Below are 20,684 nucleotides of genomic sequence, written 5' to 3' on the forward strand. Positions count from 1 at the left end.
TTGGGGCCGGGCGGTGGCGCTCGAGGTAAGGTGCCTGCCTTACCTGCGCTAGCCTAGGAGACGGACCGCGGTTCGATCCCCCGGCGTCCCATATGGTCCCCCAAGCCAGGAGCGACTTCTGAGCGCATAGCCAGGAGTAACCCCTGAGCGTCACCGGGTGTGGCCCAAAAACCAAAAAAAAAAAAAAAAAAAAAAAAAAAAGAAATCACTCCTGGCAGGCATGGGGGACCACATGGGATGCCAGGAGTGTCTGTCCCAAGTTGCCAGCGTGCAAGGCGCTTTGCTATCACTCTGGTCCCAGAATATACCTAAATTTAGGTGGCAAACTTCAAAAGCTATTGAAACAATTAGCTTTTTCAACAATTATTGAAACAAAACACCATTAAAACAATTAGACAAATATCATTTTCACTTGAAATCTTCAGATAATTCCAACAACAAACAAGAACATTCAGGCTAGATACTGTCTTCTTCTAGGCTTTGATTTCATAGACACAATCATAAAGGTCTAAATCACACCGGTGACCTACCCAAACTAGTGGTGTCAGATCAGAGCAGCAGTATAGTGGGAAAGGCACTTGCCCTATATATAGCACATCAGGATCCTATCCCTGGCACCATATAGAGTCCCTCAAGCCCTAAAAAAGGCCAAATGAGGGGTTTCAACCTGGAAATTCAATGGATACTAGGGAATTGTTGTCTTGGTTTTGATGTAGCTTATACATTTACAAACAAATCAAGACATTACGGCTGAAGGCCAGAGCGTTAGTAATAGCAGGTAGAGCTTTTTTTTTTGCCTTGCATGCAGCCAACCCAGGTCACAACCCCAGCATCCCATATGGTCCTCTGAGCACTTCCAGGCATAATTCCTGAGTGCAGAGCTAGGAGTAATCCCTGAGCATCCCCAGATGTGGCCCAAGAAAACAAAACAAAACAAAACAAAATCAAGGGGCCAAAGAGATAGCATGGAGGTAGGGCGTTCGCCTTACATGCAGAAGGACAAATCCCAGCATCTCATATGCTCCCCCTAGCCTGCCAGGAGTGATTTCTGAGCATAGAGCCCAGGAGTAACCCCTGAGCGCTGCCAGGTGTGAGCCAAAAACCAAACCAAAACAAAACGAAAACAAAAAAAATCAAACTAACAGAAGATAGTATGGCTGATCCCTCACCCCTGGAAAATGCAAATTATATGTCCACTTATGCCAGAGTCTGTACCCTCAACCACACTAACTGAAACGTGTATAAAAAGTGGGGGGAGAGAGGGACTGGTCCCAGCACCTTCTCCCTCCTCTCCACCTTTCACATTAGCTAAAGTGAGTCAGCAGCAGCTCCTGCCGGAGCCGATCGGCCTCGAGATCCAGGGACTCTAGGGGTTCACACTCTTCCTCGGGAGGCTGTTCCAGAGGCCCTGTCACTGGCAAGGACCACACGTCCATCCCATGCTCTAGGGAGATGTTGTGGAGGACACAGCAAGCCAAGATGATGTGGCTGGACTTCTCTGGGGAGTACTGCAGGGCGCCCTTGGATCCATCGAGGCAGCGGAACCTGGAGCAGAGGGTCCGGACAGTCTTCTCAACCACACTATGCGTGGCGGAGTGGGCCATGTTGTAGCGATACTCGGAGGGGGTCTCGGGAAGGTGAAGGGGCGTTAGGAGCCAAGTGCGCAGAAAGAAGGCGCTGTCACCTGCGGGGAAGGTGCAGAGATGTCAGAAATGAACACACAGGACAGAGCAGAAAGGAAGATCCTGGTGGCACAGAGCAGAAAGGAAGATCCTGGTGGGGAGAGCAGGCGTGTGTTGTGGGTAGAGGCGTCGGGTTCATGCTCTAGCCCCTAAATGTCTCCCAGTACCACTAGGAGAGATGCCTGAGCACTTGACTCAGAGCAGTAACTGAGACTATTTGGGTGTTGCCCCCCCAAAAAAAATATCAAAGGAAATTCAGGCAGATGTACTGAGACTTGAAAAACACAAATCTTTTTTGTTTGTTTTTGGGTCACACTCAGGAGTTACTTCTGGATCTGTGCTCCTGGCAGGCTTGGAGGACCATATGGAGATTGAAACAGGGTCCATCCTGGGTCAGGCCGCATGCAAGGTAAACACCCTACTGCTGTGTTATCACTCCAGCTTTTTTCCCTATTTTTTTTTTTTCTGTTTGTTTTTGGGTCACACCCGGCAGCTCTCAGTAGTTACTTCTGGCTCTACGCTCACAAATCGCTCCTGGCAGGCTCAGGGGACCATATGGGATGCCAAATTCGAACCACCTTCTTCTGCATGCAAGGCAAATGCCTTACCTCCATTCTGTCTCTGGAGCCCCAACTTATTTCTTTTCTTTTTTGTCACTCATCTGCAGGGTGGGAGGACCCTGGGGGCTCGGGGCAGAGCCCCAAATCTTTTTTTTTTTTTTTTTTTGTTTTTTTTTGGGCCACACCTGTTTGATGCTCAGGGGTTTACTCCTGGCTAAGCACTCAGAAATTGCCCCTGGCTTGGGGTGGGAGGACCCTGGGGGCTAGGGGCAAGCCCCAAATCTTTTTTTTTTGGGGGGGGCCACACCTGTTTGATGCTCAGGGGTTTACTCCTGGCTAAGCACTCAGAAATTGCCCCTGGCTTGTGGGGACCATATGGGACGAACAAAGGTCCTTCCTTGGATAGTGCTTGCAGACACCTTATCTCTAGCACCACTTCAACAGCCCCCAGTAGTTATTTCGAGTGTAGAGCCTGGAGTAACTCCTGAGGGCTTGCTGGGTGAGGCAAAAAACAAAACAAAACAAAACAAAAAAAAACAACCAACCAAACAGAAAAAGAATAGGATCAAAAGTCCCAGCCTCAGGCTAGAGAGGTAGTTCAGTAGGGTACTTGCCTTGCATTTGGCCACAGGGGTTCGATCCCTGGTATCACATTGTTCATCTCATGGTCCCCAGAGCCCTATGAGGAGTGACTCCCTGAGCACAGACCAGTCATGAACACAGTCCTGAACACTGCCCTAGAGCCACCCCTTGGGAACTGAGAAACTGGTGGAATCTCACACTAATAAGGAGAAGAACATGTGATGGTAATAGTAACAGTGGTAAGGAGATAAAATCAGAAGCTAATTAAAATGATATACTCAAGACATTTCCCTTAAGTCACTTTCGTCTGGCAGATGATCTCAGGGGAAGTGTTAAAAATGGGGTGCAATGTCCTAGCACCACAGTAGAATGTTTTACCCTGTTTAATTGTCCTGGCTCACTTCATTTGGCAGATAAATGAATTTACAGTGCAACATAGCCTCTTCTTAGAGAGCTCAATTGGGGCCTCAGGGGAGTTGCTCAGTGGCTGCTTTAGGAGCCTCAAGTCAAGTTTGATCCCTGGTACCAGCCACAGGCACAGAACACAGGTCTCTGAGGGTCTGCTGTCTGGAATCCCCACTCCTGCAACAAAAGAGTAAGTGATCTATGGCTCCTGGCCCAGTGTGCAAGCACTACAAGTAGACATCTGAGTGCAACAGGAATATGAACCCTGGGAAGCATTTGTGCAATGCACAAGTAAAGTGTAATGTGTATGAAACTGCCTGTGAGCACCATGTCCACATGAGTAAGCACTGCAATCAGATGTGGGACCCCTGGGAAACACCACAGTCAACAATGCTAGGGCTACAGCCAAAGGGGGACCCCAGTCATTGTGACAATGACAGCTGAGATAATGAGGCTACAGGGGTACCAGTTTGCATAGTTGCTGGGTTCCCAACCCATCCTCATGCTTGGTCACAGTTCAGAGAATGCTAGATTTCTTTTTTCTTTTTGGTTTTTGGGCCATACCTGGTGGTGCTCAGGGGTTACTCCTGGCTGCCTGCTCAGAAATAGCTCCTGGCAGGCACGGGGGACTATATGGGACACCAGGATTCGAACCAACCACCTTTGGCCCTGGATTGGCTGCTTGCAAGGCAAACACCTGCTGTGCTATTTTTTTTCTTTTTTTTTTGGTTTTTGGGCCACACCTGGTGGTGCTCAGGGGTTACTCCTGGCTGCCTGCTCAGAAATAGCTCCTGGCAGGCACGGGGGACCATATGGGACACCGGGATTCGAACCAACCACCTTTGGTCCTGGATTGGCTGCTTGCAAGGCAAACGCCGCTGTGCTATCTCTCCGGGCCCGAGAATGCTAGATTTCTGTTGGGGATAATGTTAGGTTGTGTCCCCTACATCTGAAGACCCAGGATCAATCCCCAACACTGCAAAAACAAAAATCAATGCTAGGTTTCTCCTTGGGGAGTCTCACATATGTGAGATCTCAGGTTCAAACCTCACTATAGCTGAACAAAAATCAAAATAGGGCTGGGAGATACAGCTTCACAGGCCAGAACACATGCTTTGCAAACAGAAGCCCCACATTCCATCCCTGGCATGGCATGGCCCCCTAAGCACTGCAAGGAGTGAGTCTGAGCATAGCTGGGAACAGCCCCATACCACAGTTAGGTATGGGTTTAAGAATGAAATACACGGGGCCAGAGAGATAGCATGAAGGAAAGGCGTTTGTTTGCCTTGCATGCAGAAGGACGGTGGTTCGAATCCCGGCATCCCACATGATCCCCTGTGCTTGCCAGAGCGATTTCTGAGCGTAGAGCCAGGAGTAACCCCTGAGTGCTGCCGGGTGTGACCCAAAAATAAAAATAAAAAAAAAATAATAAATTAAAAAAAAAAGAATGAAATACACAATAAAAGGGTTCTTTGTTTGGAACATGAGTACAGGGTTAAGGTCCAAGACTTGTATGTTGCCCACCGGGTTCAATTTCTGGCACTACATAGTTCCTCAAACCTCTCCCAAGGGAGTAGCCCCCCAGAACCAACACAGGCCAGGGCAATAAAGGCCTGGACTGTGGATGAGAATCCAGGAAGGTAATTGTGGTGAACTAAGCACTTGTAAGGGTCCCAATGTTCCCCTTCTCCAAGTGGAGCTCCTTTCATATATGTGTATATGTGTCTATATACATGTATGTATATGTGTGTTATGTATGTAGGTGGCAGTGCTACTCACAGTTTTGGTTTTTGGGTCACACCCGGCAGCGCTCTGTGCTCAGAAATCACTCCTGACAGGCTCAGGGGACCATATGGAATGCCGGGATTCGAACTACCGACCTTCTGCACGCAAGGCAAATGCCTTGCCTCCATGCTATCTCTCTGGCGCTACTCACAGTTTTGTGGAGTCAGTCCTTGTCCTGCTTGGGGATCATGTAGTGCCAGGGGTAAACACCAGACTCCTTTTTTTTTTGGTTTTTGGGCCACACCTGGTGGTGCTCAGGGGTTACTCCTGGCTGTCTGCTCAGAAATAGCTCCTGGCAGGCATGGGGGACCATATGGGACACCGGGATTCAAACCAACCATCTTTGGTCCTGGATCGGCTGCTCATGCAAGGCAAACACCGCTGTGCTATCTCTCTAGGCCCCAGACTCCTTTTTCTTTTTCTTTTTTTTATGTTTTTTTTTTGGGTCACACCCGGCAGTGCTCAGGGGTTACTCCTGGCTCCATGCTCAGAAATTGCTCCTGTCAGGCACGGTGGACCATATGGGACGCCGGGATTTGAACCGATGACCTAATGCATGAAAAGCAAACGCCTTACTTCCATGCTATCTCTCCAGCCCTAGACTCCTTTTTTTTAAACTATTTTTTTACCACATGCAATGGCACTCAGGGGTTACTCTTTTTTTGTTTTGGGGTCACACCCGGCAGTGCTCAGGGGTTACTCCTGGCTCTATGCTCAGAAATCACTCTGGCAGGCTCGAGGGACCATATGGGATCTCGGGATTTGAACCACCATCCTTCTGCATGCAAGGCAAATGCCCTACCTCCATGCTATCTCTCTGGTCCCCAGGGATTACTCTTTTTTTTTTTTTTGGTTTTTGGGTCACACCCGAAAGTGCTCAGGGGTTATTCCTGGCTCCAGGCTCAGAAATTGCTCCTGGCAGGCATGGAGGACCATATGGGACACTGGGATTCGAACTGATAACCTCCTGCATGAAAGGTAAATGCCTTACCTCCATGCTATCTCTCCGGCCCCGAGGGATTACTCTTGACTCTGCACTCAGAAATCATTCCTAGTAGGCTCAGGGGATCACAAGGGATGCTGGAGATCAAACCCAGGGTGGCCTCAAACAGTCTACCCATTCCAGCCCCCAAACTCAAGCTCCTTACTTGCATGTTGTGTTCCTGCCTAAGAGTCATCCATAACCCCAACCCAAAGAGTTACACTTCTAAGGAATCAATGGAGGATCGGAGTGATAGCACAGCAGTAGGTTGTTTGCCTTTCACGCGCCAACCATGGATGGACTCGGGAGCCTGGCACCCCATATGGTCCCCCGAGCCTGCCAGGAGCATTTCTGAGCAGGAGAGCCAAGTGCAACCCCTGAGCACCACCATGAGTATCCAACACCCCCTAAAAAAAAGAAAGAAATCAATGGGATTTACTTTAAATATAGCACAGCGGATAGGGCATCCACTTTTCATGCAGTCAACCTGGGTTTGATCCTTGGAATCCCATATGGTCCCGAGCCTGCCAGGAGTGATTTCTGAGCAAAGAGTCTGGAGTAACTCCTGAGTGCAGCTGGGTGTGGCCCAAACCACCACCACCCAAATAAAAATCTAAGAAGTATCAATATTGGTGGAGGAATATATAAGATGCTGGGGATTAAACCCAGGTCAGCTGCATGCTAGGCAAGTGCCCTACCTTCTGTACTATCTCTCTGGCTCTAATACAACTTGTTTTTGAAGGCAGCCTCATTAAAAGTTGACTTTATGGGTCTGAGAGATGGTAGCGGGTAAAGCACTTGCCTTGCATGCAAGTGACCTGGATTTGGTCTCTGGCATGCTATATAGTCCTCTGAAAACTGCCAGGAATGATTCCTGAACAGAGTCAAGAGTAAGTCCTGAGCACTGCTGGGTGTGGAAGAAAGGATTGAAGGAAGGGAAGGAGGGAGAAAGGGAAGAAGTAAGGAGGGACTGTATGTAGAATGGTAGATGTGGCTCAACTGCAGAGCACTTGCCTTGCATATGTGAGGCCCTGTATTCAATCCCTATAGTGAAAGAAAAGGAAAAGAAGGGTGAGAGAGAGAGAGAGAGAGAGAGAGAGAGAGAGAGAGAGAGAGAGAGAGAGAGAGAGAGAGAGGGAGAGGGAGAGGGAGAGAGAGAGTACAGCTGGCAGGGTTCCTGCTTTGCATTCAGCTGAGCTGAATTCGATTCCCATATTCCATATAGTCCCTCAAGTAATGCCAGAAGTAATTCCTGAGTGCAGAGGCAGGAGTAACCCTTGAGTACTGCCTGGTATAGCTCCAAGTCCCTGGATTCCCGCCCCCCAAAAGGGGGAAGTAAAGTAAAATTATGACTCTACCTACTATTATTCAGCAGGCACTATGCTGGGCACTTTGAAAAATATCAGGGTTGACCAAATAGAAGTGGGTAGAGAACATGTGCAAGGCCCTGGTTTGTTTTGTTACTTTGTTCTGGGGTTACACCTGGCAGTACTAGGCGGGCACTGCACCTGGCTCTGTGCTCAGGCAATGATGCAATCAATGCCAGGGACTGAACCTGGGCTGAACTATCCCAACGAGATCCTAAGTTTGATCCTTGGCACCACATAGCCCATAGAACATTGGCAGATGTAGCTGGAGACCAGTAGGAGTGACCTCCACAACAATTGAAAATAAAACTGGAAAATGTTATCGCAGGACCAGAGGGATAGTTCAGTGGATCAGGCACTAAGCTTGCATGCAGTTAACCCAGGTTCAATATCCAGCATCCTCTGTGGTCCCCTAAGCCTGGAAGATCCCTGAGTACAGAGAGCCAGGAGTAAGCTCTGAGAGCCTCTGGTGTGGCCCCAAAACAACAACCACAACAACCAAGTTATCACTTATTTTCCTATCCTGACTCTTATTAGATTAGGTGCTATTACTATTTTTTGTTTTGTTTTGTTTTTGGGTCGCACCTGGCAGCACTCAGGGACTACTATTGGCTCTATGCTTAGAAATTGCTCTTGGCAGGCTCAGGAGATCATATGGGATGCTGGGATTCGAACCACCACCCTTCTACATGCAAGGCAAATGCCCTACCTTCATGCTATCTCTCCAGCTCCAAGGTGCTATTATTAAAAAATTTATTTTTGTGTATTTGAGCCATATCAGGTGGTACTCAGGGATCACACCAGACAGGGCTCAGGGATCATATGTGGTGCCAGGAAATCAAATCTCGGTTGGGTGCGTGCAAAGCAAGTAAGTGTCCTACCAGCTGTATGGTTGTCCAGACTCGGAACTCATTTCACAAATTAGAAGTTTAAAAGCTGGGCCGGGAAGGTGGCGCTAGAGGTAAGGTGTCTGCCTTACAAGCGCTAGCCAAGGAACGGACCGCGGTTCGATCCCCCGGCGTCCCATATGGTCCCCCCAAGCCAGGAGCGATTTCTGAGCACATAGCCAGGAATAACCCCTGAGCGTCAAACGGGTGTGGCCCAAAAAACCAAAAAAAAAAAAAAAAAAGAAGTTTAAAAGCTGCACCAGGCATGCTTTGATAGTCAGACAAAAGAGAAGGAGCTAGTCGGGCAATCTAACCTCCATAAGATGCAAAGGCACAATAACAATGTTGTAAGATACAAATACAAAACACAGATACTAAATGATGTTCAAAAAATGCTCTTTTATGAAGCAGCATGGCTTCATGTGGAGAACTAACAGAACAAAGCAGTTCATGGAGATCTGTTATAAAATCTTTCATCATTAACAACTGGTTCTAACCCAAAGGCCACTGGAAGCCAGACACCGGAGAGGGAGGATTAGGCTTGGAATTGCTAAACAGATTACAATTGCTCACATGACTAGTCAGCCAGCAAACATTCTGAACGATCTTACCTAAAGCAGTTTACAAGGACAGGGCTGAGAGTTGAAGTAAGGACTCAGGCTCAATAGTTCACAGCAACAGATCCCTTTAAAGATGGGCAATGCGGGAATGAACTCTGAAGGGGTAGATGAAATCAAGGACATGTGGGGATGACACCTTGGTGAAAATATGCTTGATTAAAAGAAAAAAGAAAAGAAAATATGCTTGAAAAACAAAGAGGGCCACTGTTTTGTACACAGCTGATCCAGGTTCGATCCCCAGCATACCATATGGTTCCCTGAGCTCTGCCAGGAGTGATCCTGAGTGCAGAGCCAGGAGTAAGCACTGAGCACTGCCAGATGTGGCTCTAGTCTAAAACAACAACAACATAAAAACAAAAATAAAAAAACAAACAGAAAAAGGAAGAAAAAAGAAAAGAAGGAAAAAAAAAAAAAGAAAGGAACCCCCCCCCCAACAACAACAAAAAGCAGGAAGGGGAAATAATACTCTATGATCCACTGGACTGCAGGAGTGACCCCTGAGCAGAGAGCCAGGAGTATGTCCTAAGCACTGTAGGGCACAAAACAAAAACAAACATACAAATAATAATACTAATAATAAAGAGATAGGGGATTCTAGTTTGATCCCTGGCACCACCTAACGTCATTCCTTCATTTTTGATTTTGTTTTTTTTGGGGGGGGCCATACCTGGTGGTGCTAAGGGGTTACTCCTGGCTCTGTGCTCAGAAATAGCTCCTGGCAGGCACAGGGGACCATGTTGGAGGTTGAACCTGGATCAGCTATATGCAAGGCAAATGCAGTACCTGCTTTGCTATAGCTCTGGACCCACCTAAGTCATTTTTGAGCACAGAATTGAGAGTAGTCTCTGAACTCCCAACCTGTCCCCACAAAAAAAGAAAGCGAGAAACAAGCAAGTTCCAGGCTGGGCAACTCTGAAATTATTCTAAAAGTTTTTTTCCTCTTTGCTTTTTGGGTTGTATCCAGCAGCACTTGGTGGCCACATCCAGACCATCTGGAGCAGGAGATAGAACCTGGGCCTCCAGCATACAAAGCATACACTCAGCCTGTTAAACCGTCTCTCCAGCCCCCGAGAGTCTGCTTAAAATAGCCATTTATCTCTCTTTTTTTACATCCTGTCATTTTCATGGTCCTGCCAATCTTTCCCTATATTAGACTGTTGTCCACACACATCCCCGAGAGACCAGTGTTTTCCAAAATTATCTATTCATATGAGTCATTTAGGGCATGTGTTATAAATAGATGTCTAGATTCTTTCCTTGAAGAGTCTCATCCAGAAGTTTGTGAAGTAGGGTTCAGTGATATGTCTTATAAATAAATTCCTGGGTGAATCTTTTGATATGGAAAATTTGTGCAACACTATTCTAGCTCAGAGGTCTTCCAACTTTCCGATTAGAGCTCAGAGAGGCTTGTCCAAAGAGTATATGACAGAACATACATTACTGATGGAACGAATTTACTTATCAACGTCAGTGAGTATACTTTTCCAGTACCTGCAACCAAAACAGGCTTTAATAAGCATTTGTTAAATGTTGGACAGTATCCATCTCTCCCATTTCCTCTCATTCTAAAACAAAAGGGAATCAAAAGATTATACAGGGCCAGAGGGATAATACAGCAGATAAGGTCTTCAGGTGGCTGAACTGGGTTTACTAGCACCATATATAGTCCTGAGAGCACTACTAGGAGTGATGTCTGAGCACAGTTAGGTGTCCCTTTCCAACACACCCCCTCAAAAAAAGTAGATATCCTTGACTGTATAGTCATGAGTTTGATCCCTGATACCATTTAAAAAAATAGGTGAGCTTGAGAAATTATACAGAGGTTAAGTAGCTTACACTGTATGAAGTATATCCCAGCTGAATTCCTGCCACTGCAGGAATCCTGAGCTCTGCCAGGAGGCACCCCAGAACACAGAGCCAGCAGTAGTTTCTATGTACTACCACATGTGTAGACAAATCTCTCCAAAAAGAGAAATGGGTCAGAGCGATATGACATTGGGAAGGGCATTTATTTTGCTCACCATTGACCTAGATTTGATCCCTAGCACTTCATCTGTCCCCAGAGCTTGCCAGGAGTAATTTTTGAGCATCATCAGGTACAGCCCCAAAACAAATGAAAAAGAAAAGAAAAGGGGCTGGATAGATATCATAGCAAGCAGGGCACTTGCCTCGAATGTGGCTGACTCAGGTTCAATCCCCAGCATGCCATATGGTCCCCCAGCACTATCAGGAGTAATTTCTGAGTGCAGAGCAAGGAGCACTGCTGGTTTGCCCTCCCCCCGCCCAAAAAAAAAAATCCACCGCTATATCTTCTCTAAATCTGAATCAACTTGGAACCTATAGCTGTTGAAAAGTTAAACTCTGACACACTGACAAAACAACTCCCCTTCACTTCTCAGTGTACACTGTATGAAAATAGACTTTTTGTTTTGTTTTTTTGGGGGCCACCCAGGAGGCATTCAGGGGTTACTTCCGGTTCTGTACTCAGAAATTACTCCTGGCAGGCTTGGGGGATCATATGGGATGCCTGAGATCGAACCTGGGACCATCCAGGTCTTTTTGTTTTGTTTTGTTTTGTTTTGTTTTGGTTTTGGGTCACACCCAACTGTGCTCAGGGGTTACTCCTGGCTGTCTGCTCAGAAATAGCTCCTGGCAGGCCCGGGGAACCATATGGGACACTGGGATTCGAACCAACCACCTTAGGTTCTGGATTGGCTGCTTGCAAGGCAAACACCACTGTGCTATCTCTCTGGGCCCCATCCCAGGTCTTTTGCATTCACCCTACTGCTGTGCTATTACTCCGACCCTTAAAATGGAATTTGAAAGTCTAAAGAAGGCACAAAATGAAATCAAGGGGCCTGGAAGGTGGCGCTAGAGGTAAGGTGTCTGCCTTGCAAGCGCTAGCGTAGGACGGACCTCGGTTCGATCCCCCAGCGTCCCATATGGTCACCCCAAGCCACGGGCGATTTCTGAGTGCATAGCCAGGAGTAACCCCTGAGTGTTAAACGGGTGTGGCCCCAAAAAAAATGAAATCAAGATAAAAGTGTGGTCTTTGGCCCCTTTCCCAAAGAGATATTACTGTTGGCACCATTTTACAGATGCTGAAACTATGAATAAACTGCACAGATGTAGACTATATTTAACTATATATTTTTTCTTCTTTTGTTTTTTTTTGGGGAGAGGAGTCATACCCAGCAGCCCTCAGGATTTACTCTTGGGTCTGCGCTCAGAAGTCGCTCCAGGGGGGCCAGAGAGGTGGCACGGGTGATAGAGCATTTGACTTGCACATACTAACCTAGAACCATGGTTCGATCCCCTGGTGTCCCATATGGTCCCCTAAGCTAGGAGCAATTTCTGAGAAAACAGCCAGGAGTAACCCCTGAGCATCAATGGGTGTGGCCCCAAAATCAAAACAAACAAAGAAACAAAAAAACAAAAAAGAAGGCCTGGGCCCCAGAGATAGCATAGAGGTAGGGCGTTTTCCTTGCATGCAGAACAGTGGTTAGAATCCCGGCATCCCATATGGTCCCCCAAGCCTGCCAGGAGTAACCCCTGAGCGCTGCTGGGTGTGATCAAAAAAACAAACAAAAAGAAGTTCCTCCTGGCAGGCTCGGGGGTGGGATGGGGACCATATGGGATGTCAGAATTCAAATCAGGGTCTGTCCTGTGTTGGCTGCGTGCAAGACAAATGCCATACTGTGCTATCACTCTGGCCCCCCTAACTATATTTCTTTTTTTATTTTTTAACTATATTTATATTGGTACTTATTTTTTAACTTTTTTGGGTGACACTTGGTGGTGCTCAGGGCTTACTCCTAGATCTGTAATATGGAATCACTGCTGGAGTACTCAGGGAACTATATGGGATGCTGGGAACTGAGCCCGGATCAGCTGCATACAAAGCAAGCACCTGTACTATCAATCAGCACCCATCTGGTAAATTTCTTTTGGCACTGACCAGTGTGGGCTAAAAGATTTGTGTTAAAGAGATTATATAGGGGTGAAGGTGCTTGCCTTGCATCACACAAACACTGGATCTAATCCCCTGCTCCACATTTATGGTCCCTTGAACATGATGACTCCTGAGACTAATCCAGGAATAGGCCCTGAGTACAACCAGATATGGCCCAAACTGCCCCACATTAAAATACACACACACACACACACACACACACACACACACACACACACACACACACACACAGAATGCTGCAGGCATTGTGGTGTGTGGGGACATCAGGGCTACCTAACTTCAGTGGCACTAAAATGATGTGTTCCAGGTGCTTAAACTTGGGGCCTCCCTCATGAAAAGGATATATTCAGTCCCTTAAATTATTGCCCAGGCCCCACAAAAATTTTTATTTATTTATTTTGGCACACACTGCAGTGTTCAGGAGTTACTTCTGGCTCTGTAGTCAGAAATCAACCCTGGCAGTGCTCAGGGGATATATGTGACCCCATATATCTCGAGGGATATACTGAACCATGGTTGGCTGCAATGCAAGTGCCCTACCCACTCTAATACTGCTGTTCCCCCCAAGATAAATTTTTGTTTGTTTGGGGGCCACAAATTATTGTTTGTTTGGTGGTGCTTAACGCTTACTCCTGGCTCTTCACTCAGGAATTACATCTAGCAGTGATTGAGCGGCCATAAGGGATGTCAGGGATCGAAGCCAGGTTTGCTGTATGCAAGTCAAGCACCCTATCAATGGGTGTACTAACACTCTAGTACCCCAAGATAAAATATTTTGGGTCACAGCTGGCTATGCTCAGTGTTTACTCCTGGATCTGGGCTCATCACTCCTGGTAGGGGCTGGGGGGCCATTCCCCATAATCCCTGGTAACAGGGATTGAATCCAAATTGGTCATGTGTTGCCAACTCAGGACAGACAGTGGTTTGAATCCTGGCATCCCATATGGTCCCAAGCCTGCCAGGAGCTATTTCTGAGTGTAGAGCTAAGAGTAACCCCTGAACACCACCAGGTGTGACCCCAAAATAAAAACAAATTGGTCATGTGTAAGGCAAGGGCCCTACTCCCTATTCTACTGCTTTGGTCCCCATGGGAAATTCTTTTCTTAAATTTTGGGGCACCCTTGGCAGTGCCCAGGGATCATTATTGGTGGTATATGGGGGACCATATGGTGCATAGGGACTGAACATGTGTCTACCTTGTACAAGGCAAGAGCATTGCCTGCTATATTATTATCTCTTTGATTTCCCCAAGATAAATCCTAAAAAAAAATATTTTCTGGTGTGAGACAGTTGAAATGTATTTTACACATAGTAAATTTATAGGCCTATATATAAGCCCTTTTCTTTTTTTGTTTTTGGGTCACACCCGGCAGTGCTCAGAAGTTACTCCTGGCTCTATGCTCAGAAATCGCTCTTGGTAGGCTCAGAGGACCATATGAAATGCCAGGATTCAAACCACTGACCTTCTGCATGCAAGGCAAACGCATTACCTCCATGTCATCTAAGCCCACTTTTAACCTTTTTTTTTGGGGGGGGGCACACCCGTTTGATGCTCAGGGGTTACTCCTGGCTAAGCGCTCAGAAATTGCCCCGCTTGGGGGGACCAAATGGGATGCGGGGGATCGAACCGTGGTTCTTCCTTGCCTAGCGCTTGCAAGGCAGACACCTTACCTAGTCTAGCGCCACCTCACCGGCCCCTAACCTTTTTGTTTGCTTTTTTTGTTTTTGTTTTTTTGGTTTTCGGGTCACATCTGGTGGCACTCAGGGGTTACTTCTGGCTCTTTTATTTATTTATTTATTTATTTATTTATTTATTTATTTATTTATTTATTTTCCAGCTCAGAAATCACTCCTGGCAGGCACAGGGGACCATATGGGATGTCGGGATTTGAACCACCTTTGGTCCTGGGTTGGCTGCTTGCAAGGCAAACGCCCTACCGCTGTGCTATCTCTCTGGCTCATATTTATTTATTTATTTATTTATTTATTTATTTATTTATTTATTTATTTATTTATTTATTTTTGGAAGGGGTCACATCCAGCAGCACTCAGGGATTACTCCTGGCTCTACGCCAGTGCTTCTAAATTATTTTCTGTCATGCCCCCCAAGGAAGAAGAAAACATTTTTTGCGCCCCCTGCACGACTATAAATAATATCTTTATTTAAAAAAAAAAAACTTTAGCAGCTGGAGAGATAGCACAGTGGTGTTTGGTTGGTAAGGTGGTTGGTTCGAATCCCGGCGTCCCATATGGTCCCCCGTGCCTGCCAGGAACTATTTCTGAGCAGATAGCCAGGAGTAACTCCTGAGCATCCAAAACCAAAAAAAAAACAAAAAACAAAAAACAAAACAAAACAAAAAAACCCCAAAACAAAAAAACTTTAACCTGCAAAACAAAAATATATAAAAAAATTTGAGCTTATTTTGAGGGGGTGGGGGTTGGGTCACACCTGACAGTACTCAGGGGTTACTCCTGGCTCTGCATTCAGAAATCACTCCTGGCAGGCTTGGGGGACCATATGAGATGCCAGGAGTCAAACCATCGTCCTTCTGCATGCAAGGCAAACACCCTACCTCCATGCCATCTCTCTGGCCCCTGAGCTGATTTTTAAGTCAGAGGTGATGTCTGGATTAATGGCTACAATGAGTACATTTTGCAACGCACAGCTTTTCAAAGCGGGGTTTGAAGCAGGACACAGCAACTCTCAGCAACTCTCAGCTCCAGAGAAATACAGAGACATAAAAACAGGGCTTAGCTTGTTATGACAGTGTTTGCCAAATGTGTCCCCCTTGGGCCCGGAGAGATAGCACAGTGGCGTATGCCTTGCAAGCAGCCGATCCAGGACCAAAGGTGGTTGGTTCGAATCCCGGTGTCCCATATGGTCCCCGGTGCCTGCCAGGAGCTATTTCTGAGCAGACAGCCAGGAGTAACCCCTGAGCACTGCCAGGTGTGGCCCAAAAACCAAAAAAAAAAAGTGCCCCCCTTTATGGAACCTCGCGCCCCCGCTGGGGGGTGCGCCCCACTATTTGAGAACCACTGCTCTACACTCAGAAATCGCTCCTGGCAGGCTCGGGGGACCACCGTCCTTCTGCATGCAAGGCAAATGCCCTACCTCCATACTATCTCTCCGGCCCATTTTAAACCTTGGGATATGGCTCAGTAATTTGAATGTACACTTCACCTGTGTAATTTCAGCCCCAGAGCAATGACTTCAACATCATTCATTTAGGAGTCACTAAAGCTATTCTTGGCTTCACTTGCCTTCTTCTCCAAGGGTACATCTTTCTGTGGCTGACTCTGTGTTGCGGTGTAGGAAGGCAAGCATGACATGCACAAAGCTGGAGGAAAATTTTGAGGATGCCCATTGCTCAGTAGTGTTCAGGTGCTACTCCTGACTTTGTACTGTGGTCAGTGAGAAGGGTGGGGTCAAATCTCGGCCTCTTGCTCATAAAACATGTGCACCACCCTTTGAGCTGTTTCTCCTGACCCAAGAGCAATTCTTTAACACATATATTCTGTCACTGAGTCATATTCCTGTCCCCTGCAAGAGATAAGTTCTTTTTTTTTTCTTTGTGGGGCTTTGAATTCCATTGATAGGTGCTCAGAGGTCAGACCTGCTGGTGCTTGGAAGACGGAGGTTATCAAACTAAGATTGGGGGGCATGCAAGGCAGGTACCTTCTCCCTCTATATCTTTGGCTCATGCCACCAATTTCTTTCTTTTTTTAGTTTTGGGGCCACACCCATCTGTGCTCAGGCCTACTCTTGGTGTTAATCTTAGGGATCACTCCTATGGTATTAGGGGACCATATGTGGTGCTGGAAATGCTGGGTTGGCTGTGTGCAACTCAAGCACTTTGACCCCTGCATCATTCTCATGCTGGCCCCATCAAGATAAGTTCTTTATTTTGTTTGTTTGTTTTGTTTCTGGGCCACACCCAGCAATGCTCAGGTGTTACTCCTGGCAAGTTCAGGGAACCATATGGAATGCTAGGGTTTGAACCTGGGTAGGCCACATGTAAGGTAAATGCCCTACCCACTGTACTATTGCTTGGACCCTCAAGATAAATTCTTAAAAGTTAGCGAGCTGGATCAGATTATGTTTTCCCATTTTATTAAGTATCTTTTAGTGTTTTAAAAAGTAAACCTGGGGTGGGGCAGAGAGATAGCACAATGGGTCGGGTGTTCGCATCACGCACCTGGACCAAGGTTCAATCCTCTGGCATCCCATATGATCCTTCCAGGAGTGATTTCTGAACACAGAACCAGGAGTAATCCCAGAGTGCCTCACTAGGTGTGGCCCCAAAACAAAAAGAAAACCAAACCAAACAACAAAAAGTAAGCCTGGGAAGCTGGAGATAGAATAAATGCCCTGAGCACTGCTGGGTGTGGCCCCCAAACAAAACTAAACTTGCAAATAGGTGGGTTGGAGAGTTAGTACAAAGGGCAGGGAACTTGCACTGCCTGTGGCCGAACCTGGGTGCTATCCTTAGGATGACAAGGTCCCCAGAGTACTGCCAGAAGTCAGCTAGGAGCTTCTCACACTTCTCTGCAATTTGGGCTGTCACACTAGCTCAGACTTGCAGAAGCAGGGGTAAGCCCTGAGCACTGCATCATGGACCTCAAAACTAACATAATAAAACAGCAGGAGAGTCTTCAAAGAGTTACAGTACTGGCACTCAAGTTGTCTCTCATTCTGTGTGGATATACATTTACTCTCTGGATGTACTGTCATCCAGACTTACCAAGCAGCCAACTGTCTCTGTGCAGCCCCTCTTCAAACTGAGTCTGGAGAGAAGACTGCTGCAGCACAGCACAGTCCTGCAGGCTGCCCGGCCAGCTGGTCTCCACAGTCATCAGCGCCCCTCGGATGTCACACACCATCAGACAATTTAATGAATGCAACCCTTTGCGGTTCACATAGGAGAGGTCTTCAGCATTGGGTGCCTTAATGGCCACGTGGACACAGTCCACCACCCCGATCACTCCTGGCATTCCTGCCAAGCCATAGAATTCATCTTTCAGTGCCTGTACAGAGGCTTCGTCAGCTGGAAAATGAATGAACTGAGAGGCTCTTTCCACCAGGGCCTCAGTGACATTGGCAACACAACGACTCATGGAGGCCTGGCTGATACCAATAGCATCTCCCATCCGAGTCTGGAAGGAGCCTGAGGTATAGAAGCCTAAGGCAGCCAGGATTTGTGTCTCGGGGCTGATGGCCCTGGATCTTTGAGTAGGTCTAGAAAGACTCGCTCCCAGGAGCTCCACCAAGTAATAAATGAACTGCCGAGGAAAGCCATACATGGACATCAGATATTCATCAGTCACATCGTCCAGTTTAAAGCGATCCAATGTCCGATGACCTCGTCCATACAGCAAGAGATCACAGTCAAGGACTGTTATGGGTATTGCCATGGTATGTGCAAATGCAGTCTTGCTTTCCCAGGTGATTTGTTTCCTGACTTCCTCCCAATCAAGACACTGGTGCAAGATGGTACTTAAGGAAGTGTCAGTGAAATCATCAGCTAACCATCAGTTATATGGCTCTTCTCTCTATAAAGGCTAAAAGAAAAAACAACATTAGAAGTCTGCTAGGAGGGGCCAGAGCTGTGGCACTAGAGTTAAGGTGTTTGCCTTGCAATCGCTAGCATAGGATGGACTGCAGTTCAATTCCCCAGTGTAGCAGGTCAGCCCCTGAAGAGGTTGACTGATGGTGGGATGGAGAATGAGGCCCTTTTCTTCCAGCTCGGAGCACGCGTCTGCCACCCCGTCTAGCCCACCGTTCTGAGGTGAAACGGCGGGTAAACAGCTCGCAGACAATCAGGCTCGTGGAAATAATTGCTTTATTCGGATGGACAAAACTGAAGTCCAAAGACTCAGATTCAGTTCCAGCCAGCAAAAAGCCCTCGCCTTCCACAGACCCTTGCTCTTATACTCCAGAGTCAGGTCCCACCCAATGGTGGGATCAGATACCAACCAATGGTGGAAGCAGAATCAGGTCCTACCCTAGGGTGGGGGCAGAATGCCAGGTCACACCCTAGGGTAGGGCACAATCACCTAATCAGATTAGGGTGAGCAACATAGTAATCCCCCAAAATATTTACATACACAACACCCCAGCATCCTTTATGGTCCCTCCAAGCCAGGAGCAATTTCTGAGTGCAGAGCCAGGAGTAAGTAACCCCTGAGCGTCAATGGGTGTGACCCCAAAACAAAAACAACAACAAAAGAAGTTTGCTAGGAGCCAGAGCGACAACAGAGTGGGTAGGGTGTTTGACTTGCAGATAGCTGACCTGGGTTTGATCCCCAGCATCCCATATGATTTAGTAGGAGTGATTCCTAAGTGCAGAGCCAAGAGTATAAATCCTGGGCCCGGAGAGATAGCACAGCGGCATTTGCCTTGCAAGCAGCAGATCCAGGACCAAAGGTGGTTGGTTCGAATCCCGGTGTCCCATATGGTCCCCCGTGCCTGCCAGGAGCTATTTCTGAGCAGACAGCCAGGAGTAACCTCTCAGCACTGCCAGGTGTGGCCCAAAAACCAAAAAAAAAAAAAAGAAAAAAAGAAAGAAAGAACGGAGAGATAGCACTTTGCCTTGCATGCAACTGACCAGGTTAGACCTGAGTTCGATCCCCAGCATCCCATATGGTCCTCTGAGCCAGCCAGGAGCAATTTCTGAGGAGAGCCAGGAAGGAAGGAAAGAAAGAGGGGCTGGAGAGATAGTATGGAGGTAGGGCATTTGCCTTGCATGCAGAAAGATGGTGGTTAGAATCCTGGCATCCCATATGGTCCCCCGAGCTTGCCAGGAGTGATTTCTGAGCATAGAGCTAGGAGTAACCCTTGGGGCTGGCGAGGTAGCGCTAGAGGTAAGGTGTCTGCCTTGCAAGCGCTAGCCAAGGAAGGACCACGGTTCGATCCCCGGCATCCCATATGATTCCCCCAAGCCAGGGGCAATTTCTGAGTGGAAAGAAAGAAAGAAAGAAAGAAAGAAAGAAAGAAAGAAAGAAAGAAAGAAAGAAAGAAAGAAAGAAAGAAAGAAAGAAAGAAAGAAAGAAAGAAAGAAAGAAAGAAAAAAGACTGCTAAGACTTTATAGTGATGGGACAGGAAATGAGGGAAGACTGCATCCCATATGGTCCCCCTATTAGCTCCAGGAGTAATTTCTTTTTTTTTTTTTTTTTTGGTTTTTGGGCCACACCCGTTTGACACTCAGGGGTTACTCCTGGCTATGTGCTCAGAAATCGCCCCTGGCTTGGGGGGACCATATGGGACGCCGGGGGATCGAACCGCGGTCCTTCCTTGGCTAGCGCTTGCAAGGCAGACACCTTACCTCCAGCGCCACCTACCCGGCCCCCCAGGAGTAATTTCTGAGTGCACAGCCAGGAGCAACCCTTGAGCATCATCACTAGGTGTGGCTTCCCCCAAAACAACAAAGAAAAAAAACTTTAAATTGACTGGGAGGCCATTTTTCCCAAGTTCATATTGTGTACACACAAAAGGTGCTATGCAGATATTTCTGGGTATTTTTCTTCACTAACTTGTGATAGGCCTGAAACAAGCTCCTTTGGTTTGGAAGACAATGTGAGGGTGAATCTCAATAGCACATGAATTGGGAGCAGCCAAACATTAAGGAAGATGAATGCATAGTTATGCACAAGGTTCAAGATAGCAGGTTCTGAATTCTCCAGCTAACCACACATGCAGCTTCTAATTGAGAACTACCCCAGGCCAGGGACTATTCCTTGCAGGGTGGCAAAGAGTCCTGGAGCTACAGCTTTTAAGTTAGTTAAGGAAGATAAGGCTGATCTTTCTCTAACAAGTCTAAACAAGGAAGGAGCCAAAGTCTCT

The 20,684-nt window shown here is 47.1% G+C and overlaps 1 protein-coding gene across 1 annotated transcript; it reads right to left on the reverse strand.

Annotated features, from left to right (window-relative positions):
* Nucleotides 1–1,212: 1,212 nt before the first annotated feature.
* On the reverse strand, nucleotides 1,213–18,398 carry HARBI1 (harbinger transposase derived 1). Its single transcript, XM_049779727.1, has 2 exons — nucleotides 17,586–18,398; nucleotides 1,213–1,684 (listed from the first exon to the last, which is right to left on the reverse strand). Exons 1-2 carry the CDS (start codon nucleotides 18,253–18,255, stop codon nucleotides 1,305–1,307), a joined length of 1,050 nt encoding a protein of 349 aa, XP_049635684.1. The 5' UTR covers nucleotides 18,256–18,398; the 3' UTR covers nucleotides 1,213–1,304.
* Nucleotides 18,399–20,684: the final 2,286 nt, after the last annotated feature.

The sequence above is a fragment of the Suncus etruscus genome, chromosome 9, assembly GCF_024139225.1.
Source record: "Suncus etruscus isolate mSunEtr1 chromosome 9, mSunEtr1.pri.cur, whole genome shotgun sequence".
NCBI classification, from domain to species: domain Eukaryota; kingdom Metazoa; phylum Chordata; class Mammalia; order Eulipotyphla; family Soricidae; genus Suncus; species Suncus etruscus.